The sequence below is a fragment of the Chrysochloris asiatica genome, unplaced genomic scaffold (genome assembly GCF_000296735.1).
Source record: "Chrysochloris asiatica unplaced genomic scaffold, ChrAsi1.0 scaffold00026, whole genome shotgun sequence".
Classification (NCBI taxonomy): Eukaryota; Metazoa; Chordata; class Mammalia; order Afrosoricida; family Chrysochloridae; genus Chrysochloris; species Chrysochloris asiatica.
This window is the reverse complement of record NW_006408544.1, coordinates 15,630,625-15,656,493: the sequence shown is the minus strand read 5'-3', so window position 1 is coordinate 15,656,493 and position 25,869 is coordinate 15,630,625. Positions and strand designations below refer to the sequence as shown.

At 36.1% G+C, this 25,869-nt stretch overlaps 1 protein-coding gene across 1 annotated transcript in view; it reads left to right on the top strand.

The window, feature by feature from the left end:
- EPS15 (epidermal growth factor receptor pathway substrate 15) overlaps positions 1 to 25,869 on the top strand; it is a 207,941-nt gene that overhangs the window by 139,960 nt on the left and 42,112 nt on the right. Inside the window, exons 14-20 of the mRNA XM_006839756.1 lie at positions 9,443 to 9,604; positions 9,990 to 10,187; positions 18,230 to 18,433; positions 20,176 to 20,295; positions 20,526 to 20,616; positions 22,072 to 22,107; positions 23,962 to 24,098. Coding sequence (XP_006839819.1) covers positions 9,443 to 9,604; positions 9,990 to 10,187; positions 18,230 to 18,433; positions 20,176 to 20,295; positions 20,526 to 20,616; positions 22,072 to 22,107; positions 23,962 to 24,098 — 948 coding nt within the window. The remainder of the gene's footprint in view (positions 1 to 9,442; positions 9,605 to 9,989; positions 10,188 to 18,229; positions 18,434 to 20,175; positions 20,296 to 20,525; positions 20,617 to 22,071; positions 22,108 to 23,961; positions 24,099 to 25,869) is intronic.

The following is a 25,869-nucleotide window of genomic DNA, read 5'->3' as shown; positions in this document are numbered from 1 at the left end:
TAAAAGAAAATTATGTTTAGTGAAGGCACTGTTGGTTTGGAGTACCTACTACCGGCCTAACCATGGAGTGAAAGCGTGTATCTGTCTGATTTTATTTAGCCTGAGGATAAACAAATCTATACAAAAATAAAATAGTCAAGTACATTTTGATAATGATATTATTGTATTGCATGGGTGGTAGCCTAAGAAGTAATTTGTGCAGAGAAATTTGATTCTTATAAGTCTACTTTCTGAAACGGACAATCTTTTATATGTGAGTTAGTGTTGGAATTTCTTTAGAGAGAAATTGTTTTTTATATTTAGAAATAACTATTGTTGTTAAGTGTCATCGAGTCAGTTCCTACTTACAGTGACCCTGTATAGGGTTTTCAAGGAGTGTATGGTGGGACCTTGCAGCTAATAGTTCAGTGCTTATCCTACAGTGCTACAACAGGACTCCAGAAATAGCTATAAAGAAACATTAGTTACAAAGAATTTTGATATGGACAGTGCATCCTGCTTTTAACATATCTTACGAATGTTTTAAGTGTTATCTCAGTAACCTTTATAATAAGCTTGTAATTTTGTGTGGATATTTTTGAAGGAGCCCTGGTGTCACTGTGAGTTAAATGCTTGGCTGCTAAGTGAAAGGCCAGCATTTGAACCTGCCGGCTCTCTGTAGGAGAAACAAATGTGACAGTCAACTTCCATAAAAATTTGTGCCTTGAAAACCCTATGGGGCAGTTCTACTTTGCTCAACAGGAGTGCTATAAATTGGAATCTACTTGATAGCAATGAGATTATTATTGTTTAAAATGTGGATTTTACTTCAGGTAAGAAATGAGAAAAGGCCCTGAGGCTAGGAAATTGAAGTGAATGTGCTTGTTCTTTGGAAGACAAAGGAGAGAAATGAGTAAATATTATATTAGTTTGTTTATTCTTTTTGTTTGCATAAATTTGTCTTCTGCAGGTATGTTAATAGTAGCTCACCAAATAATGATATTTAATTTTAAATTTAAAATTAATTTAAAAAAATAATAATTCAGTGCAGTAAATGAAACCAGCATTGATCTAGATGCTTCTTACATAAAACTTCAGTCACATCAGCATATGTATGCAACCACTAGTAATATATGATACTTACAAAAGGCAAATGTCATTTCCTGCATATAATATGGGTTCACTGTAAACTTATGTTTATTTGTAAAGATTAAAATAAGTTTGTTAACTACAGAAAAATATAAAAAGAAAAAACAGACATAGTTTCACATTCCAGAGAGCCACTGTTAACATTTTGTTCTATTTCTATGAATACACATAAATGACTTTGTTATTTTGTGATCTCTCTGTTTGTGCCTTTGTATTCCACTTTTTTAAATTGTATATATCTTAAGCATTTTCTTTATGTGATTCTTTTAAGGCAAATTTTATTTAGTAGATTTATAATAAAAGATAGCAAAATTATATATGATTACTAAAGACTACGTTTTACTAACTAACTATGTAGAAGAGTGAGAAAAAAGTGCTAGAATATTTAGGGTGGGGACAGGTGATAGATATTTTTCCAGTTTTCAGCCCTAAACATGTCTGAGTAAAAGGAAAGAAAAAACATATATTAAAAATTCTCAGGGTTGTTGGGTTCTTTTTTCTCCTTTTTTATGAGCCAGCATTTTGTTATATATAAACTATATGATATTTTTATGGAAAAAGTAAGGAATTCACAGTGGATTATATTCCCAAACTAATAAAATTATTTATCAGTTACTGGTGCCAGATCTGCATTTATTTTCTTTCTGTCCTTCATTATGGTTTCAGATGTTTTATAGCTGAATTAAGAGAATTTTTCAAACTGTTGTGGTTTGTCAAGCTGCTGTGTTAAGATGAAATTGTCACATCTGCCTTTCTAAAGCACAAGAATAGCATTTATATTAAATAAGAATAGATATATAATCCTAAAAATACAAAAAAGCTAGGTGCACAGTTAGCATGTTACAGCAGGAAAGATTATTTCCATCAAAATGGAAATTAAGTGTCAGGTTAGCCTTGATCTGTACACTACAGATGTTATTAGGTACTGTCAAGTCAGTTCTGACTCATAGCAACCCTGTATAGGGTTTCCGAAGAAAGGCTATTGAGTTTGAACCAATGACCTTACAGTTCAAACTGACCTTGTGGTCCAGTTCTTACCCTACAGTGGCACACCAAGACTCTGATATTAGTATGGAAATTTTGATGTTATTTTAGTTTTTTTAAAAAAGCTTTTATCATAGCTCAATCTGAAACTAAGGTCATGTTTTAAACACAAAATAAAACTTCATATTAGGTAAAAGAATATACAGCTCTTTCTGCCTTAGGCCCATTTCCAGATAGCTTCTTTCAGATACTAGAATTCTTGTTGATAGCTGGAATCATAGCTTAATTAAGCCATGGAATATGCTAGAGATTGTACTAGATTTTTGGACCTCGAAGAAGGGTGAGGTGTGGGCTCTGACCTTCAGCAGTTTATAATTTTGAGATAACTGTGATACAGTGTAGTGAGTGTGATAATAGAGGTAGATACAAACTACTAAAAAAGCACAGGTAAAGGAATTCCAAAGTAGGGCAGGGGAGATTGAATGCAGGTGGGCTTTGAAGATAGCAATGGCATAGAAGGGCATGCATTCAAGACAGAGAAAAACACTTAGGAAAAAGCAAAACAACATTGAAATATGCAGTCTGTTGAGGAAAGAAGATTTTCTGAGGCAGGGACACAGGCATATATGAGGAAAAGAAGGTAGACGAAGGGGAAGGATTAGTTGGGGGTCCAGATTTGAAGGTTCTTAGGTGTCTTGCATAAAGTTTTACTTTGTCCTACAGCTAAGAAGGAACCTTCACAAACACACACACACACTTTAAACTTTTTATTGTGAATTGGGTGAAGGTTTACAGACATATCATTAGCTCTACTTTCAGCAAGCTGTACACCTTGTTTCATCTCAATGATTATAATCCCCTGTAATCCCTTCCCTGTAACATTTATCCTCCTTCCTCCCTATGGGTCCCCATTTATATCTTATATTTCACAAATAAATAGGGCAAAGGTATTTAATGTACACTTAAAACACAAAAATATATAAATTAAATGTCCCAAGAACACATTGTGCCAGCGAACCTCCTGCACACAGGCACACAGCCACTGTTTGTGCTGTTGCAGCATTTCTAGGAAGGGATCTCACACTCCCCTCTTGCTCTTCTTTCTTGATGGTCCTGGGATTGTTTGTTCCTGAAATGGAAGATTAACTACTCCCGCATTGTAGTTACTCATCTTCTACAATTACAGTCACCATCACATATTTTTTAAATAGGAGCATGATTAAAGATAACTCTTTCAGACAAGTTGGACGTTTAGAAGTAGTTATAAAGGCAATGAAAGCCCAAATTACTTGGTGAACAACTTAAAAGAAATAGTTTAAGGTACAATCTATAGGACTTGGTGATAAATTATATTCAAACTGAGAGAGAGAGAGTACCAAAGGTGAGCCTAATGTTTCTGGACCTGGTATCACAGAAATTGAAGCCACTTTATTTATTCAGCAAGTATTTATTGAAAACCAGTTGCCAGATGAATGTCTAAATCTATTATCTCCATATTTGAGTTTGGGAAAGGAGGAAATAACTTAGTAGTGCAGGCAAGGTTTAATATTTAGATGTGGAAAATTTTTAGGTATGCTGATTAATGATAAAGAATTAGAGGAGCTCACCGTTATGAGTCTGTAATCATACAATGTAAGTCAAGAAGCATTGCTATAAAATCAAAAGAAACCTTTATTAAATAAAAATGTGAAAATTCAGAGCTATTGTTTCTTGGCCTATTCTCCATGTAGGTCTATTCTTTTAGTTAAAAAAAAAACAAAACAAAAAACTTTTTAATTGACAGAAAGTTTACAGAGCAGATTATCAGTTTTATATCCAACAAATCATATCCTTTGTATTACAATCTCCTCTGTGTAGCAACAGTTATTCTCTTCCTCCCTGTGGTTCCTAGTTCCTTTCTAATACCTCTGAACATGTCCCCAGGGAAATGTTGCCCTTTTGATCTTCAATGGTTGAATCTCACTAGTGTTGCTGTCCCCTCTGTATACCTGTCCACTGGTTGGTTGAAAATTGGGTCACGAGGGTGAGTTCCATTTCAGACAAGAAAGGTGGTCACGGGCTATAGTTTTAGGTTACTCCCATCTCTTTCTGAACAGTAAGCCCAGTCTTTATTATTTTGAATTTAGTTCCACATTGTCTCCCACTCTATCCAAGACCTTCTAATGTGATCCCTTTCAGAGCAGTTGGTAATGGTGGCTGGGCACCATCTAGTTCTTCTGGTCTCAGTTGTGAAAACTAATGGTTACATGTTCAATTAGTTCATTGGACTAATTGATTCTAAGCATCTTTCAATTTTTATCATTCTTGTTTTTGCCACACATGGAGAGACCAATAGTTGTAACTTAGATGGCTGCTCATGAGCTTTTAAGATCCCAGTCACTATGCACCAAACTAGGATGTAGAACACTGTCTTTGTAGACTATGTTATGGCTTCTGAGGGTAGTGTTCCCATCTCTCTAACCCATTCCTGAAGAATTCTTAGCTCTTCAATTTATATCACATCAAAACAGCAGTTTAGGCATCCTTGAGGGATACCAATCATGGTCTTTTGAAATGTTCTTTAAGTTTTAGGAAGAAAAAGAAGTTTGAAGGGGCAAAAATCAGGGTTGTAAGGTGGATGAGGTAAGGTTTCCCAACAAATTTCCAGTAGGACCACCCTTGCTACCCCTGAAGAATGAACAAGGTACATTGTTGTGATCAAAAAAATTCCTCAGTGCAACTTTCTTGGTCTTTGATATCATCAGTGCAGTTTTCCGTTTTCTTAAAACTTTTTCCGAATAAGCCGCTGTGATCATTCTGTGTCCTTCAAGAAAATCTTGCAAAACCACTCCTTTGGAATTCACAGAAACAGTTGCCATAACCTAAACTGACCTCTCTACCTTGATCCAGCAGATCTCCTTAGAAGTCCCTGTTTTAATTGGACCTTTTTTTAAGCACTCTTAAGGAGACTAAGACAAGTGTATTACTGGGAGAGCTTGTTGGCAGGTATCCACTGATCACAGATATGTATTTAAACACATTTTGTTTGGAATAAGCCTGTGCATGTATGAACTGGAACACTAGTAGCACTACTTTTTGACTTACTCACTTAAATGTCTGAAGTATTAGCTCAAGAAGTCTTTCTTGTTTGTTCATTGTGTTGGTCCTTTTAAATAAAGCAACATAGTAGTTGCCCTTTGAGACTAAGCAGTTACTACAAATATTGTTTAATTTATTTTTCATCACAAGAGTATGCACATATATTTGAAAAGTAGTACGTACAGACAGTATATAACGTGGTGGTGGTGATGTGCCGTGGAGTTGTTTCCAACTCTTAGTGACCTTACATAGGGTTTCTGAGGCTATAAATCTTTATAAGAGCAGAAAGCCTCATCTTTCTCCTGTGGAACGGCTGGTAGTTTCAAACTGTTGTCCTTGAGGTTAGCAGCCTAACTCATAACCACTATGCTACCACAGCTCCTTATATATAGCATGTTGTTGTTGTTAAGTGCCATCGAGTCGATTCCGACCCATAGCGACCCTGTATAGGGTTTCCAAGGAGTAGCTGGTGAGCTTGAACCACAAACCTTGCAGTTCAAACGACTTTGCAGTCTGACGCATTAGCCCGCAGTGCCACACCAGGACTTTATATACAGCATAGCAGCTAATATATCAGACTTTGGAGTCAACGTGATTTGAATCCAGTGTGTGCTAACTGCGGTTATACAAGTTACTTGCTATCTGTACTTAGTTTTTTAACTCTAAAATGAAAATAACATAGTTTTAACCATATAAGTCTGTCATGGATTATACAAATGATTTTTTTTAATTAATGGAAAATGCATATTATGAAAAATTACGCTTGAATTTCAAAATTTTACATACCAAAATAAACGCATAGTAATTTGTTATAATGTCTGTCAGGATCTGGTTTGAAGCACTAAAAAATGTAAGAAATCAGTTTGAAAAGAGCTCCTATTAGAGCCCGATGAATTCTGCTAAAATTAAAGCAAGAACAAGTATCAAATTTATGTTGAGGCTTGGGTAGAAGAATGTGAAATCCGTGTTGGAAGAAGTACAACCAGAATGCTCTTTAGTAGCCAAAGTCTCTCTCATACTCTGGACATATTATCAGGAAGGATCAGTCCCTATAGAAGGATATCATACTCTGTAAAGTGGTAGGTTAACAAAAAAGAGGGAGACCTAAACAAGATGGATTTGGCACCGTGACAGTAGCAATGATTGTGAGGTTGATGCAGAACCGGGCAGTGTTTCATTCTGTTGTGTATAAGGTTGCTATGAGTTGGAACTGACTGGATGGCACCTCACAATAACAATCTATCGTTGCACCAATGCAGAACTACCCTAATTATTTTCACTTTCTAATAATTCATGTTTTTTTATACTACATGAATTATTAGAAAGTTAAATAATTAAGACAGTTCTATATTGGTGCAAGATAGATGAGTCAGAACCAACTCTACAGCGCTTAACAACAAGTAGGGTAAGTCTTTCTACATTTTATAATGCTGTTCTGTTTCTTTTGGTCTTCCAGATGTCTTTTAGAATCAACTTGTTGTTAGGTGCCATCGAGTCGGCACCGACTCATAGCGACCCTATGCACAGCAGAACGAAACAATATCTGATCCTGGGCTAACCTCACTACTATTGCCACACTTGAGTCCATCAATGCTGCCAACTGGCCAGTCCATCTTGTTGGGGATCATCCTCTTTTTCTATGACCCTCCACCTTACCAAGCATGATATCCTTCTCCAGCGACTGTTCCCTCCTGACAATATGTCCAAAGTATGAGAGACGAAGTTTGGCCAACTTGGCCTCTAAGGAGCACACTGGCTGTACTTCTTCCAAAACAGATCTATTGGTTCTTTTGACAGTCTATGGCATTTTTAGTATTCTCCTCCAACACCATAATTCAAAGGCATCAATTCTTCTACGATCTTCCTTATTCATTGTCCAGCCTTTGCATCCATATGAGGTTATTGAAAATACCATGGCTTGGGTCAGGTGCACCTTAATCCTCAAGCTGACATCTTTGCTCTTCAATACTTTAAAAAGTTCCTGTGTAGCAGATTTGCCTAATTATTAGGTTCTTGGAAAAATCCTGTTAGGGTTTCCATTGGAAATGTAAATTAGTTAGGCAATGATAGCTTTATGATTCGTTTATTCATTGATTCATCATTGATTCATCATTCATTCAATACTAATGAAGCACCTCCTTCATCATTCACTCAATACTAATGAAGTACCTCCTGTGCACTGGGAAACGAAGATACAGCCAAGGACGGAACTTAAAAATATGCTTGCACTCATGAAGCTTACATTCTAGTGAATAGATAGATAATAAAGAAGGTAAATGAATTCTATGCTCTATGGTATGGTGTCATAGGATAAACACTCAACCTCAAGGTCTGTTTGAACCCCAAAGTCAGTTTGACCCTCAAGTTTGGCAGTTCGAACTCACCACCTGCTTCTCAGAAACCCCATACAAGGTCATTATGAGTCAGAACTGACTTGACAGCACTTAACCAACAACATTATTCACTGTATGCCCAAACGGAAAACAATTAACTGATATATCTATATAGTAGGATATTATCATAACTACCAGCTGCTCCCGTAAAGATTTACAGCCTTGGAAACCCTGTACAGGATCGCTATCTGTCGGAACCGACTCGACGGCACTTAACAACAACAACAACATCATAAATAAGGAGTCCTGGTGTAATGCTGTGGGATAAAGCACTAGACCAAAAGGTTTTGAACCACAAGGTTGGTGGTTCAAACTCACCAGCCACTCCTTGGAAACCCTATACAGGGTCACTATGAGTCGGAACCAACTTGAGAGCACTTAACAACACCAACATAAATAAGGACTCCTGGTTTGGTGCTGTAGGATAAATAAGCACTGGATTGCAAACTATAAGGTCGACTGTTCAAACCTACCAGCTGCTCCTCGGAAGCCCTGTACAGGGTTGCTCTGAGTAGGAACCAACTTGACAGTACTTAACAACATCATCAGTAAGGAATCCTGGTGTGTGGTGCTATAGGATAAGCACTGGACTGTTAACTACATGTTTGGCACTTCAAACCAACTAGCTGTTCCTCAGAAACCCTGTACTGGGCCACTATGAATCAGAACTGACTGGATGACACTTAACAACAACAATCATCAATGCAAAGGAATTAACTATTTGTACATGCACCAACACAGATGAATCCAAAACATACTAAGTGAAAGAAGCAGTGACTTTTATGTGAAATTTCTACAAAGACAAGATTATAGCTGCAGATAGTAGGTTACTGGTTTCCTGGAACTTGTGGGTGTGTGGATTGACTTTAAAGATCCTTAGGGAACTTTTTGGGGTGAAGGAAGTGCTCTTGAATAGGATTGTGCGGATAGTTGCACAACTCTGTGCATGTACTAACACCCACTGACTGAAACAGTTTAAGTGGGTGAATTTTATCAAGTGTAAATTATCTCTGTAAAGATAGTATAAAGTCTCTGCTGTATAAGGGAATAGGAATGGGACAGGTGGGTGGTAGTGGTGAGGATGATTTGGAAAGCTTTTCTGAGGAGTTAACAGTTGAGCATAGACTTGAAGGAAGCAAGGGATTGAGTCATGTGGATACCTGGGGGAAGAACTTTCTAGGAAGAAGGAATAATCATAAAAGATCATTGGAGGGAGCTATCTGGTCTGTTGGAGGGGCAGCAGTGTTGCTGAAATAGAGTAAGGAAAAGAACAGTAGGAAATGAAGTTGGAAGATGGGACTGTAAGGACTTTAAGTTTTACAGTGAGTCAGGTAGTCCTCAGTGCAGTGTTACGAACAGAGGAAAAGCATGGTTTGACACAGCTTTTGGCAGTGCTGGAAATGGATTGAAAGGTAGCATGGGTAGAAGCAAGTTAGAAAACAGCAGTCCAAGAAAGAGGTAAGTAACTTGGTCTAGAGTTTGAAGAAAGAGGTAACAGGATTTGCTAACAGATTTGAGATTAGATATGGTAGAGTGGAAACAAAGAAGGTGCTATTTCTTTGGGCCAGAGAGACTGAAAAGAGGAAGATTGAAAGTGAAGCAGAATTTAGATAAAATAACTGTTCTATTTCAGACGTGTTAGAGAAGCCCATCAGATGTCCAAGGACAAATTTGAATAAGTGAATTGGATATTAAAATCTGAAGTAAAGACTGTATTTAAAACTAATAATGAGTTTTCCAGTCTATCAACACAGTGTATTTAATGAGACGACACTTTATTTCCCCTTTGGACAGACTCGTTTTTGTTAACTTTCTCTCCAAAGAGAAGAAATATATTAATTAATTTTCTTGCATTTTAGGATCTTCAAGATGAAGTTCAAAGGGAGAATACTAATCTGCAAAAGCTACAGGCTCAGAAACAGCAAGTACAGGAACTCCTTGATGAACTGGATGAACAGAAAGCCCAACTGGAGGAGCAGCTCAGGGAAGTCAGAAAGAAATGTGCTGAGGAAGCCCAGCTGGTAAAGTCTATTCACTACTGCCTATACTCTAGCTGCTTTTCCTATCTATAGAAAGAAAATCTCTACTTTTTGTTGTTGTTTTTGTTTGTTGGGTGTAATTCTAATCCGCTGATAGGTACATGAGAGAAGTGGAGCAAGGTTTACCTAGAAATTAATAGGCTCTCTTTAGGGGAAATAGAAGCGCATTTAATGTACTGTTTTTCCAAATTTTAGTTGTAAATATGGCACCTCTGCATAAAATTTCCTCTTATCTCTCCCCCAGTTGCCCTTCTCAAACATCAAAATCAAACACCAAAATAAGCCGAACAGTAATAGTATTGCATTATGAAACATTTTAATGACATCTCTTAATTACTTTTTCTTCCCGTTCATCTCCATATTGTAGATCTCTTCTCTGAAAGCTGAATTAACCAGTCAAGAATCACAGATCTCTAGTTATGAAGAAGAACTGGCAAAAGCCAGAGAAGAGCTGAGCCGCCTGCAGCAAGAAACGGCAGAATTAGAGGAGAGTGTGGAGTCAGGAAAGGCTCAGTTGGAACCTCTTCAGCAGCATATACAAGATTCAGAACAGGAAATCAGTTCAGTAAGTTTTGGGGAAAGTGAGATATAAGCTTAAAAGGGCCTTCATGTATATATCCTTTTAATAACTTCTCAACCTTTGCTCCTTCTCCCTCTGCTTAGTGTATCATTCATTTTTCAATAGTTTTATACAAATATGTTTCTTGACACCTGTCATAACTATCATAAATCTTGTACATCTGGTGATTATCTTCACAGTAGTGGTTAAATTAAAGCTTTGCAGTTAGATGGTCAAGGTTTAAGTGCTGACTCTGACTCTTTCTTGCTGAAATCACTATAGTGTCAGATTCCTCATCTTTAAAATAAAAGAATTAGTAATATTCCTCATAGGGTTCTGTAAAGATTAAATGAAGCAAAACCTTTGAGGCGTGATATTTTTATAAATAACAACCCAGTGTCTTCTCTTTTGTGATTCTAATTTTGAAATCCATTTTGCTCATTTGGAAACAGTGTTGTCCTGAGTCCTTTGTATACATCCTTTGTTTTTTTCATTTTTAGACTGTCTTAAAAGGAGAACAGTATGATACGTGAGATGGTTAAATAGAAGAATAGAAATCATGTAGCACATTTCTGTCATTCTGAACAAACTGAAGCTAAGGAAGTAACTTGCCTATGATTATATGGCCTTTCTAAGAGCCACAGTTTAAAATCCACATCTTCTAAGCCCAATACAGTTTTTTTTTTTGTTAATTATTATATACGGTGAAGCCCTTCCCCTTTTATGCTTCCCTTTTCCTCTTGTCTGTCAGCTGTACATCAACTCACTCATCTTGTAGATCTTAGCTTAAGTTCTTCATTGTTTTTGCTATACTCGTATTATGAATTGAGTGAAGGTTTACAGACCAAATCATCCGTTTCGCATTCAATTAATCATGTATTTTGCTGCATTACAAATATTGTAATCTCCTCCACGTACCAATGGTTAACAGTATTTACCTGTATTCATTTTAGCTATTGCATTCTTCGCTGTCTCCCGATATGTTCATCTTTCCTCTGCTAACCTCCCTTTTGTTGTATATTGCCTGTCTTGTTACCCATGTTAGCATGTGTCTGCCCTCTAGTCCATGAAATATTTTCCCTCCACCCTGTCCCCCATTAACCATCATAGATTGTTTCTGTAATCAAAAAAACTTTTCCTTAACTTTTTACAGCATTGATCTCATAACAATAGTTGCCCTTTTGTGATTGACTAATTTCACTCAGCATAATGTCTTCCAAGTTTATTTATGCTATGAGGTGTTTCTCAGATTCATTGTTCTTCGGTGTTACATAGTATTCCATTGTGTGTATGTCTCAAAGTTCATTTACCCATTCTTTTGTGGATGGGTATTAAAGCTGTCTTCATCTTTTTGTTGTGTCTCTTGTAGATAGCAGATTGAAATATCCTGTTTTCTTCTCCATTCTGCTCTCTCTGTCTCTTGCCTGGTATTATTAATCCATTTATATTTGGTGTAATCACCTATAGGTGTGATTTGATTGCTGTCATTTTTTTTGTGTGTGTGTAGGAGGGGGAGTGAGACTGGTTTCTTTATTTCACATCATTTTCTGCAGTGAGATTATTTTATTTGTGGATTTTCTTTTCGTTTCCATTTCTGTGTGTCAATGTGTTAATCTTTGAATTTTCCTCTGTTTTTAAATTTTTGATGTGTAGGTTATGTTAATTTAAGGTTACCCTGTAATTTATTAAAATTTTTTCCATGTTTTAAACTGTTTTATCTTAAAATCTACTTGACTTCTTCACCATTTGGAAGTTCTGTATCTGTGCTATTCCCTCGTTTTGTTTTGTAGTTGACTTCATTATAAATTGGTATCTCTCGTTTCCTATTTTCAGTCTTGTAGGTTTTGTTTATTTCCATTATTTCTGTATCTGGGTTGAGTTATGGGTGATGTCATGTATGACAATCTCAGGTGGTAGTCTGCTGTTGTTGATTCTCAGTCCATAGAATACCTTTAGTATTTTTTTATAAAGTTGGCCTTGTTATTACAGATTCCTTTAATTTCTGTTTGTCTGGGAATGTCCAAATTTTGCAATCATTTTTGAGGGCCAGCTTTGCTTGGCTCTATGATTTTTGGTTTTGCAATTTTTAAAAATTTCTGTTTTGCCATATGTTGGCCCATTTCTTCTTGCCTGCATGGTTTCTGCTGAGAGATCAGAATGGGGTCTTATTGGTTCTCCTTTGTAGGTAACATTTTGGTTTTCCTGAGCTGCTTTCAGGATTCTTTCCTTATCTTTGGTTTTAGAAAGTTTGATTATGATATTCTTGGTGGTGCTTTTTTGGGGTCTATCCTCTTTGGGGTTTGCTCAGGTTCTTGTATGATTATTTTCTTATCATTTATGATGTTAGGGAAGTTTTCTTCCAATAACTCTTTGGTAATTTCCCCTGTGCTTTTTTGTGGTCTCTTCCTATTCTGGAATTCTGATTACCCATAAGTTGTTCCTTTTCATGGTGTGCCACAGAACTCTTAGGCTTTCTTTTGGACTTTTTCATTATTTTTTTGTTGTTGTTCTTCTAGCATACTAGTATTGAGATATTTATCTTTAAGCTTACTCATTCTGGCTTCCATTGCTTCAAATCTACGCCTTTTCCCTTTCATTGTATTATCCATTTCTGAAATAGTCGTATTAATCTTATGGATTTCTAATTACAGGTTTTGTATCATTTCAAAATTTGCATTTGTTTTGTCTGTTTGTTCTTGTGGTGGTTTCCTGAATTCTTCTAAAGTTTTTTCTGTGTTTTCCTTACTTTCCATGATCTTTCTGTCAGTTCTTTGAAAGTACCTAAATATCATTCTTCATTCTTTTTCAGTAAGTCCTATTACCTATTCTTCCTTAGAAATATTTTCTGATTCTGCATCCCGGTCATTATTTTCAGCTGCTCTCTCTTGTTTCTTCATGTGAGTTAAAGTTGTCTGTTGTCTCCAGGGCATTGTGGTTTGCCTTATTTAATTGATGATTGTATGTTGATGTGTTTTTAGGGTCTTCCCAACTGTCTGTTGTCTCCAGGGCATTTTGGTTTGCCTTATTTAACTGATGATTGTATGTTGATGTGTTTTTAGGGTCTTCCCAACTGTCTCCTGTGGGTGTAGTTAGAGAATGGAAGTGTGTACACTGTTCTTGTTTGCTGTCCGTGCATTTCAGTTTTAGGTGGGTTTAACTGGTGTTGATTGCTGTCTATCATTGATCATGTGGAATAGGAGTTAGTGTTGGCTCTCACCCAGTGGGTAGAGCTGCAGAGAATACAGTTGTGGGTGGGCTGTATGGGTACAGTTTGCTGTCTCCTGTTGACTGGGAAACAGAAAACCGCCTACAGACACACAAGAAAACAAAACAGAATAAACAAAGGAACCAACAGTGAACAGAGTAAAAAATGAATAAAAACAGGCAGCAACCAGAAAAAAAGAGTATAGCAACTATAAAGACAAAAGACTGGAAAATGGAGCTATCAAAGAGAAAATTAAGAAAAGGAAGACATAATTTTAAAAACACCTAAAGTAATAAGAGAAAAGGACAAGAAAATGGTGCTATAGAGAAAAATGAGAGAAAATAAAAGGAAGCAATTAAAAAAAAAACAGTAAACTAGGGAAAGGGTAGATGAAAAGCAAAAGAGAGTAGAGAGCAGTAAAGAAAGACCAAAAGGGGAAGTGAGAAATAGAAGAAGAGAAGAAAGAACAAATGCGAAGACAGAAAGGATAAAATTCAAGGGAATTGAATAGACAAGTAAAAACAATGAAACTACAAAAGGAAAAAATGAAACCCCCACACAAACAAACAAAAAAATGCAGATACTGGGCCTGTGCAGGGGAAAACTCTGAGGGGCTCCTTCAAATTAAGGATCTCACGAGTAGGCGTAGAAGGTTGTGACAGCTGAGTTCCTCTCCCTAGATGGAGTTCCTATCTACCTCAGTGTTATCTGTGTTTAGTGCACTCAATCTAAAGTAGTTACAGAGTCCCCTGATGGAGCTAGTTTCAGTGTCTGTTAGGACCACATGGCATCTGGGAGCAGGGTGACTGGTTAAATGCTCATCTGGTGGTTCTGCAGGTTCTGTAGTTAAGAACTACAGAACCCACCTGAATCCAGGCACCAAAATGGTGTACTAAAGTGGCAAGGCTCCCAACCACATGGCTCTGAACACCTGGAGAGCAGGGACCATGCTGGGGGTAGATGAGGGTAGGATCTGGTCACACCTCGGGTCCCCAGGAAAGCAAAGAAATAAAAAAGGAATGCCACCTTTCCAGTCACCTGTGTGACTCTGCTTTGTTAGACAACCTTCTGTTGACAAAGCTGCCGATTTTCATAATAGTATTACTCATTTCATAATAGCCCCAAAGCAGAAACAGTCTAAATGTCCATTAACTAGCGAATGGATCGGTGATGGCCCTGGAAAGACTTTTGGTTAGTTACAGTTTCCAAGCAGAGCAATTTAAAACGCTAACAGGAAAACAAGAACTTTAAGTAAACTTAGGAAAGTCACTAGATAATTTTTATGTTTGCTAAAAACAAAACAGTATGCTAAATAAAGGAAGTTCCAATGTCATTTAAAATATTTTATGAAAGATGATTACTACTCAGTAGGGTTCCATTTAGTCTTACTTTCTTTTAGATAATTTGTAAGTTTGTTTTTAATGTAGATATTGGATGAATAATCCTTTTTATTCCTACCACTGGTCCCCAACACTTTTTACATATCTTAGAATTTATTGAAGTGTGCTTCTCTGTCCTACTATTGTTCCTAGAGTATAAAATCACTTGGATATTTGAAGTCAGGAAACTTGAATGCTCGTGGCATATCTTTGATTTAGCAAAAACATTGCAGGTTCCTAGGCTACTAATAAATAATGCCAAAGCATAGAAAATGGGCTCATTTTACCTTTGTATTCATTCCTTCTTTCCTAATAGGACTGTGGGGTTCCAAAGCCTTGTATATACTCTCTCAACTTTCTTTGTATCTTCTTAAAGCTTAATCACAAAATTTTTTCCTCTTTTTCTGCCACTTTCTCTTTCCCCCAACACCCAGGCCCTTCTTTATCTAACCTACTGCCATTGAGTTAATTCTGACTCATAGTGACTGAGTTGTTGTTGTTAAGTGCCCTCGAATCCGTTCTAACCCATAGCAACCCTGTACAGGGTTTCCGAGGCCGTAAGTCTTTATGGGAGCAGAAAGCCTCATCTTTTTCCCACAGAGCCACTGGTAGTTTCGAACTGCTGACCTTAAGGTTCACAGCCCGATTCGTAACGACTACGCTAGAGTAGAACTGCCTTATAAGGTCTTCAAGGCTGTAAATCTTTATAGAAGTAGACTTACACATCTTTTTCATGTGGAGCAGTTTGAACAACCAGCCTTTTGGTTATTCAGAGTACTACCAGTTTGTTATTATTTGAATCAAAGTTCTTGGAGCTTTAAAAAAAAAAAAAAGGACAAAAGCAAATTAATGTATACTGGAATTTCAAGAAGAGAGTCTGTTGTTAGGTACCATTGAGTCAGTTCTGACTCATAGCAGCCCAGTGCACATAGAACAAAACACTGCCCCATCCTGTGCCATCCTCACAGCTGTAGCAATGTTTGAGCCTATTGTTGCTATTGTGTTGGTTCATCTCACTGAGGGGGGTCTTCCTTTTTTCTGTGTTCCTTCCACTTTTCAAAGCATGCTGTCCTTCCTGACAGTATGTCCAAATTACGATAGACCAAGTCTTGCCATCTTAGCTTCTAAGAACATTCTAGCTATACTTCCTCCAAGCCAGATATTTTTATTCTGCTGGCAGTCCATGGTAGTTTCAGTATTCTTCTCTAGTATCGTAATTGCAATGCATCAATTCTTCTAAGGTCTTCCTTATTCATTGTCCACCTTTTACATGCATATAGCTTGGGTCAGGTATACTTCAGTCCTCAAAAAAACATCTTTACTCTTTAAAGCTTTAAAGGTGTATATAAAAGTAAATATGCCTAATGCAATACATTGTTGATTTCTTGGCTGCTGCTTCTATGAGCATTGCTTTTCGATCTAAGCAAAATAAAGTCTTTGATAACGTCAATCTTTTCTCTTTTTATCATGATGTTATTTATTGATTCAGTTGTGAGGATTTTCATTTCATTTATGTTGAAGTGCAATCCACACTGAAGACTGTAGTCTTTGATCTTCATCAGTTCATCAGTAGGTATTTCAAGTCCTCTTGGTTTTTAGCAAGCAGGTTTTGTCATTTACATGTTGCAGGTTATTAATGAGCTTTTGAATCCAGCTTGAATTTCCTGGCAGTTCCCTGTCAATGTACTGTTGAAATCACTTTTGATTAACTTCAGCAAATTTTTTCTTGTGTATGATATTATTTGATAATTTCCCCATTCTGTTGGGTTACCTTTCTTTGGAATGGACACAAATATGGATTTTTTTCAGTCAGTTGGCCAGGTAGCTATCTTCCAAGTTTCTTGGCATATAGAGAAGTGAGAGTATCGAGCACTGCATCAGTTTTTAGAAACATTGCAGTTTTTATTCCATCAGTTCCTGGAGGCTTGCTATTCATCAGAGCTTTCAATATAGCTTGGACTTCTTCCTTCATTACCACCAGTTATTGATCATATGATATCTCTTGAAATGATTGAACATTGATCATTTCTTTTTGGTATAGTGTCTCTTGTGTTTTCCTTCCATCTTCTTTTGATATTTCCTGCAGCATTCAGTATTTTGCCCATAGAATCCTTCAGTATTGCAGCCCAAGGATTGACTTTTTTTCTTCAGCTTAAGAAATAAATACTGAGCTTGTTCTTAACTTTTGATTTTCTAACTCCAGGTATTTGCACATTTCATTATAATATTTTGCTTTTGTCTTCTCAAGTTATCCTTTGGAGTTTTCTGTTCACCTCTTTTATTTCATCATTTCTTCCAGTCACTTTAGCTTTACTACATTCAAGAAAAAGTTTCAGAGTCTTTTCTACATCCAGTTTGGTCTTTTTTTTCTTACCTGCCTTTTTAATGACCTTTTTGCTTTCTTCTTGTATGATGTTCTTTCTTGATGTTATCCCACAACTCTTCTGGTCTTTGGTCATTAGTATCTGATGCATCAAATATGTTCTTGAGGTGGTCTCTAAATTCAGATAGGATGTGTTCAAGGTCATATTTTGGCTCTTGTAGACTTGTTTTAATTTTCTTTGGTTTTAGCCAGAACTAGTGTATTGGTAATTGATGGTGTATTCTACAGTCAGCTCCTAGCCGTGTTTTAACTGATAATACTGAACTTCTCCATTGTTTCTTCCCACAAATGTAGTCAGTTTGATTCCTGCGTATTTCATCTGGTGAGGTCTATGTATATAGTCAGGTTTAATGTTGTTTAAAAAAGGTATTTGCAATGAATAAATCCTTGGTCTTGCAAAATTCTGTCATGCAATTTCAAGCAATGTTTCTGTCACTAACACCATATTTTCCAACTACTGATCCTTTCCTTCTTGTTTCCAATTTTTGCATTCCAGTCACCAGTAATTATCAATACATCATGATTGCATACTTGATCAATTTCAGACTGAAGAAATTGATTGTTGTTCTTGTTGTTCAGTGTCATCAAGTCAACTCTGACTCATAGCAACCCCCTATAGGGCTTCTGAGGCTGTAATTCTTTGTGGGAGCAAAAAGCCTTATCCATTTCCCACATAGCATCTCTCTGGTGGGTTTGAACTGCTGACCTTGTGGTTAGCAGTTCAGTGCTTATCATGCAGAGCCACAGTACTCCCAGAAGTTGGTAGTATTCTTCAATTTTATCATCACTGACTTTAGTGGTTGATGTGTAAATTTGAGTAATAGTCATCATAATTGGTATCCTTGTAGGTATATTATGCTGTCACAGACAGCATGTGGACTCCAGGGTATTTCTTGAAATGCTGTTGAGAACTTATTGGGAGATATTACTGAAGTCTTTCCTATGTCTTGCTATATTCCCAGGGAGTTCTCCTTAAATAAAGCAAATTTCTCTTATATCAAGTCTAGGAGTATAGCCATTTATATATTGGATGTCTTTTTGGTAATAAACTATGTTTTGTTTTTCTATTTTGTGTTGACAGATGCAAATGAAACTAATGGAAATGAAGGAGTTGGAAAATCATAATCATCAATTAAATTGGTGCAATAGTCCACACAGCAGTCTTGTAAATGGAGCGGCAGATTATTGCAGCCTCAGCACCAGCAGCAGTGAAACAGCCAACCTTAATGAGCAGGTGGAAGGCCAGAGCAACCTAGAGACTGAGCCCCTACACCAGGAATCCCCAGTGAGTCTAATAGCTCTGTAGGCTCTCCTGATAACTTCAGAAAAGAAAATTATGTAGACATCACACCTAATAGAAATGTGGCCTTGCCTCATCTTAAGAAAATTGAGGTTGTTTTTAGAGGCAGAGATGAGTACTGATCCAGTGTTGCTGTTGTAGCTGGTGTAAAAATGCTGCTTTCATGGGCTAATTTGCTAAACCCATTAAAACAGTCATTTTGTAGTTAGTAAACTTTTTTTTTTTTTTTTTTTAATGCCTTCATACAAAAGCCCAAAAGAATTCTCTATTACAAAATGTTGACATTCCTTTTAGTTAGAGAGCTTCAGCTATGTGCAAATGTGCTGTGTTATATGCAAGAACTATGCTTTTGAGGAACAGGTGGTCTAGTAGTGTGTGAAAAGACTGTGATGAGGGAAGCATAGGACATTTCAGGAAGCACAGTTTGGAGAGGATGGTTAGTGAAGTTTTTGTAGGAGACTCTGTAAGTGATCTTTGACAAGTGAGACAGTGGCACATTGCTGACAGAGAAAACAGCATACCATAGGTACGAGATGAGGGAAATCATGCTGTACAGAGTCATGAGGAGTTTTCAGAGTATGTCTTGTGAGGGTGGGGAAAGCATTGGGAGGAAATCAGGCTTGCTCAGTAGAGGACCTCTTATTCCCTTTGATACTTTATCATGCCATGGAGCCGGGTATGAATATTTTAAAAACAAATTCCATGGTGATTGTTATATGTACCTGGCTAAAGACGACCACCATCTTGAAACTTGAAGGATTTATTTATCTTACTGCAGTGAGTAGCCATTGAAGGGTTTAAGTAACACATGACAAGTCTAAATTGAAAATATAGAAAATGTATTAAAGAGTGAAATGTATGCAAAGGGATAGGTTAAGAGACTTGAAATAGTCTCTGTGAGAGGTTTTTTGTTTGTTTGAACTTAAACAGTAATGAGAAGAATAATATGAAGAAAAGAAGTATGAGATTAAGAATGTAAGATTTACAGACTGGAAATTACTTACATCATGCAATCTTGAATGCATTACTATACAATATTCTTTTAAGCTCTGACTTAAAAGAATTATTTAGCTCTCATTCTGTGAGTTAAAGGGAGGTATGAAATCAAGGTAGCCCTTACTAGTATTTAAAGTGTATTTATTATCTATTGATCTGAAACCTCAAGGCAGTAAAGAGGCATTAGAGAACTTTTAACCAAAAGACCATAATCAGATGCATATATTTCATCTTTTACTTTGGCAATTGTAAAGCAGATAGACTATAAGCTCCGATTGGAAGAAAGAAGGCAGCGTTGAAGACTACTATAGTTACTGTTGAAGTTCAGGCTAAAACAACTTCCACAGTGACTTTTCTATAGTTTGGATCAGAAATGATGATCCTTTAATTGGAAGGTAGTGTCAGTAAAGTTGGAGAGGTGGTGAAAGATTTGGGGGACAAAAATGATGTAGACTTGACAGAACTTGGTGTCTGACTCTAGAACTTGGGGGATGAGGGAATTGGTCAAGGATGACTTTGAAGGTTTCTTGCTTCTGTGACTTAAATGGTTGCTGAAATCATTTTCCTAAGAAAGATTGCAGGAGAAGCAGTTATACAATGCATATATTCTATTGAGGTTTTTTTATGTGTGGTGGTGGTGGTGGTTGTCATAATTTTGGTTATCCTTTGTCAGTGTCCTCTGCCAAGTAGAAGTCTATATTTTCAATTCATGGAGCATTAATATTTTGTAGGCAAGAAATAGTCCTGAAATACCACCTACTGGTGGTATGACTGATGAAAAAGAAGTGGTGACTGCGGCTATTAACGAAAAAGATGGTCCTGAATTTGACAATGACAAGCACTCAAAAGAGGTAAAAATAATTTTATATTGAAATGTTCTTATTACTGGTTTCCCTGGGTAGGTTATATACTATTTTAGGGTAAGATAAAAGAAAAATGTGTCAAATATGCTTTCTGACCATGGAAGTATTTTTTAATTATTTTCAGCTGATGGTTCAAAACATGTGTGTGATATGATGTATACTTTATTTTTAAAACATCTTTGGTTCTTAAAATAAAAATTTTTAACATTACTTTTTAGGAAGATCCATTTAATGTAGAATCAAGCTCACTGACAGATCCAGCTGCAGATACAAACTTGGATTTCTTCCAGTCTGATCCTTTTGTTGGTAGTAAGTACTCTTATTTTATACCATTGATTTATTTAAAAAAAAAAAAAAAGTTTTAGTACATAAACTGTGTACGAGTAGGGCTTCAGTTCTTAGATCCTACTTGTGGTAACAATAGTAGAGGAAAGAGTGAGGATTTATAGGCTCAAATTTGCTACTATTTGCCCTTCTCAGGCAACTAAACCCTGAAACTGAGTTTTTTATGATACGCATTAGGGTTCTATCTTTTCACCATACTTACTCATTCTGTATGCTGAGAAAATAATCTGAGAAACTGGATAATATGAAGAAGATGGAGACAGCAGGATTGGAGGAAGGCTCATTAACAACCTGCAGTATGCAAATGATACAATTTTGCTTGCTAAAAGTGAAGACAATATAAAGCACTTACTGATGAAGATAAAGAGTTATAGCATTTAGTATGGATTACACCTGAACATAAAACAAAAATCCTCACAACTGGATCAATAAGTAACATCATAATAAATTGAGAAAGTTGTCAAGGATTTCATTTTACTTGGCTCCGTAATCAATGCTCTTAGAAAAGGAGTCAGGAAATGAAATGGCATACTGTGTTGTCAAATCTGCAAAAGACCTCTTTAAAGTGTTAAAAAGCAAAGGTAGCACTTTGAGAACTAAGGTACACATGACCCATGCAATGATATTTTCAGTAGCCTCATATGCATGTAAAAGCTGAAGTGTGAATCAGGAAAACCAGAGAGAAATTGATGCCTTTGAATTATGGTGCTGGTGAAGAATATTAAATATACCATGAACTGGCAGCAGAAAAAACACATCTCTCTTGGACGAAGTACACTCAAAATGCTCCTTAGAAAGCAAGGATGGCGAGATTTTGTGTCATGTACTTTGGGCATGCTATCAGGAGGAACCAGTCCCTGGAGAAGAACATCATGCTTGGTAAAGTAGAGGATCCTTGAAAAAGAGGAAGACTCTGACTGAGATAGATTGGACATAATGGCTGCAGCAATAGTCTCAAACATAGGAATGATTTTTTGAGGATGATGCAGGACCAGACAGTCTTTTGTTGTACATTGGGTTGCTATGAGTTGGAACCAACTGACAACACCTAACACCAACAATAGGAACCCTGTGATCAAGAGTATTTCTTCTTCAAGACAAGGATCAAAGGAAAGAAATGTTACGGAGTATCAGAGGATGTTGGGCAATCTTGGGTTAACCAACAGCTTATTAATAGAACCATTGTGATTCTTTTAGACGAGTGAAATGTAGAGAAAAATGAAAAGCCTGATCACCATCCTTATGGTGCCTACCGCCTTATTGAAGAGACATACGGTTAATAAAATATCTGCTGTCATGGTAAACTGTGTTAAATACTATTTGTGTCAGAGCTGTTTTGTATTTTATTTCCAGAATAAGTAATGGGTCTACAAAAGTAAATGTCAGTATTTTGATTTTAGCATATTTATTTTTTTACAGGTGATCCTTTCAAAGATGATCCTTTTGGGAAAATTGGTAAGTATATTATTGAGGTCCACCGTAGCTTTAACTTTGATTCTACTTAATTATAAATTTAAGTTGTAGTGTCACAAATTGGGAAGATACAGGGAATGGACTTCCTCTTCATTAAGTTTTGAAACTGATGAAAGACACTAGTTAAGATGTTGTTTGTGCTTGATGTTTTCTGAAAGGAAGTAGTAGACTCTTGCTAGCTTTACTCTGAAAATCAATTAGCAGTATTATTTGATAACATTTAATAAAATGTATACTGAATTCTCCTGATTAGATGAGCCCAGTGATCTGTACTACTAAAGGGTTTAGAATTTAATATTTTTCTCTGAGTTTACAGCCCATTTGCATGAATGGGAGGAAAGAAAACATTTTAAAAATTGCTGCACGTTAAATATAGTTAGTTTTATCTAGGAGCTCAGCTTTTAGTATCACAGAACAGTTACTTATTCAGTGCCTGATTTTTTTATCCTTTGTCCTAAGTAACTCAATAATATTAGAAAATATGTTGGATAAAATCATTTCATGACCATTATTTGTAAACATTAAAAACAAATCAAGCTAAATAGATTTTATAACAAGAAAAAAAAATTGTAAATACCGTTAGGGAAATTTTAAAGATAATCTTTCTCTGAGGTTACTTATATTAGAATAAAGCAAATCTGATATACCATTTAATTTTGCTTCCTGACCCTGTTCCAAACTATTGACTATTAGTCTTGAGCTCTGAGAAAGAAAAATACTTAAGTTGCTTTTATTCTTGTCATTTTCTTTAGTTGTGTTGCATAAAATAAGGGATCTTGACAAAATTCAAGTTATTTTTTGAAAGACCAGACAGCCAGCATAGACTAGAGGATCCTCTTGAGACTATTTCTCTGAGATACCCTTTAAACGTTGAACGGAAATCACTCCTGGAGGTCACCTTTAATAAGCTAAATAACAGATTGGTTTATAAAATAAGCAATACCACCATGACTACTATGCTCATTAAAAATACATATATATATACAGAGAGAGACCAGATGGTCAACATTTACCCAAAAAGCAAAGATAAGATGGTGGGAAAGAGGGTGGTCATAGAGAACCTAGTGATCATAGAACAGCCAAAGTAGAAGTAATGAGAAAGTTAACACATGTGGAAAATGTAACCAATGTTACTGAACACTATGTATTGTTGTTAGGTGCCATCAAGTCAGTACCGACTCATAGCGACCCTATGCACAAAAGAACGAAACACTGCCTGGTCTTTGGCCAACCTCACAATTGTTGCTTGAACCCATAGAAATTTTTAAATGGAACCTAATTTTCTATGTGAACTTTCAAAACATAAGATATTTAAAGAAAAAACAATAAGGGGTCTTAAAATGGAATCACTTGAAATTTTATGCCAATTTAAAAAAATATTTATTTGGTGAAATAGTCCATATCTTTTATTAAAACCTGAAAAGAATCAGTAATCCTCAAAAGAATAAGAATTACCAACTTTAGAAGAATTATTGAAACGTAGCATATAGGAAATTTTTATAAACAGGCATTAGAACTATTGATTTGCTTTGGGAGAATGATGACAAGTAGGAAAGAATGTTAATTAAGGCTATTTAATGAGGCACACTGTAAAAAAAATTTTTTTAATCACCAGTATTCACAAAACAAGTCAGCAGTTCAAACTCACAAGCCGCTCCTTGGAAACCCTATACAGGATCGCTATGAGTCAGAACCAACTCAATGGCACTTAATAATAAGAACAATATTCACATCACAAAGTTACCTAACTTAGATTTCTGTACTCAAAATAAATTGTTTTTCAGATTTAAGGCAATGATTTTTTTGGTTTCTTACATTTGCTCTGTATTTCCTTAGATCCATTTGGAGGTGATCCTTTCAAAGGTTCAGATCCTTTTGCATCTGACTGTTTCTTCAAGCAATCTACTACTGATCCTTTTGCCACTTCAAGTGTTGATCCTTTCAGTGCAGCCAGTAATAACAGTAACACATCGGTAAGTGGGAAAACTAATGGGTAGCAGGTGTCCTAAGTGAGTTTCTTGAAATGTATAAAGATTAGCGAATTCTCATTTAGGTTACTTCTGGAGGACCATACAAGAATTTCAGTCTCATCCAACCCATCTAGTTTATGGTGCAAATTATATTCCCCCACTTGATCATTCAGTAAAATTCACTAGAATAACTTAAAGCATGCAAAAATTAAGTCCAACTTTTCGAAGACCAAATTTGATCCCATTCGAAGTACTCAAAATTAATTATTTGTTGTTGTTAGATGCTGAGTCATAGCGACCCTGTGCACAGCAGAATAAAACACTGCCCAGTCCTGTGCACCATCCTTATAATTGCTATGCTTGAGCCCAGTACTGCTGCCACTATACCAGTCCATTTCATTGGGGGTCATCTTCTATTTCACTGATCTTCCAGGGACTGGCCCCTTCTAGCATTATGTTCAAAGTATGAGAGATGAGGTCATGTCATCCTGACTTCTAAGGATCATTCTGGCTGTACTTTTTCCAATAGAGATTTGTTTGTTCTTCTGACAGTCTATGGTATTGGAAATCCATAAATAAGTCTTAAGCTTTTCAAAAAATTTTGGTCCATTATTGAAATAATGAAAATTATTTTAAAAGGAACAACATTGGTATATTTGAAAAATAAGATCATTCATGCTATTTTATTGTCAGAATCTGCATTTTTAATCTTATAAAAAAGTACAGATTCCAACCGAAAGGCTGTCTTGAGAACATACATTTCTGTTACTATTTAATCACTATTTAATAACCCCATACTGTGATCCATGTATTTCTGTGAGTTTACGTACATTGTTACTACTCTTCAACCCTGCAGAAGAAGTGTTGGTTTACCTATTTTAAAAGTACGAACACTGGGACTCCGAAAATTTGACATTACATGCCTAAGATCATATAGATAAGTGCTTTGTCATCTGTAGGCTTTTTTTCATTTTAAAGTATATATTGCAGATTGTTTAAATCTATATATCATAGATACTCAAAATAGAGTATTATGATGAAGTATTTTCATCAACTTCCACATATTCATCTCTTGTCACCTAGCTACAATAATAATGAATAGTTTTGAAAGGATTTTTTTTTTGAAGGCTTATATTTAAAGCCATCCTATGCGTAGAGAAGTAGGATAAATACTGGACTGCTAACCACAAGGTTGGTGGTTTAAACCCACCAACTGCTCCTTAGAAGCCTTACACAAGGTCGCTATGAGTTAGAACTGACTTGATGGCACTTAACAGCAAAAACTAATATTTAAAAGCAGCATATTTTGTATCTGTAGTAAACACATGGACTTTGCCAGATGGAATAGACAGGAATCTAATTGACTACATCTGTGGGAAGAGCAAATCATGAAGCTCAGTATCAGTCAGAACAAAGCCACAGCCCAACTGCAGAATGGACTATCAATTATTCATATGTAAGTTTTAAGTTGAAACTGTAGAAAATTAAAACAAATCCATGCAAGTCAAAGTTTGCCTTGAGTATATCCTACCTGAATTTGAGACCACTTCAAAAATCAGTTAAGCACATTGAATACTAATGCCCAAAGATCACTCAAAGTTGTGGGGTTGACATTAAGGACATCGCACATTTAAAGAAAACAAAAGATCATTAAAAGGACAGGAAACAAAAAAGACCAAAATGGATGTCATGAAAGAAATAATGAAGTAAAAAAGCTGAACAGAAGATTTCAAAAAACAGCTGGAGAAGACAAAGTAAAATATTACAAGATTGG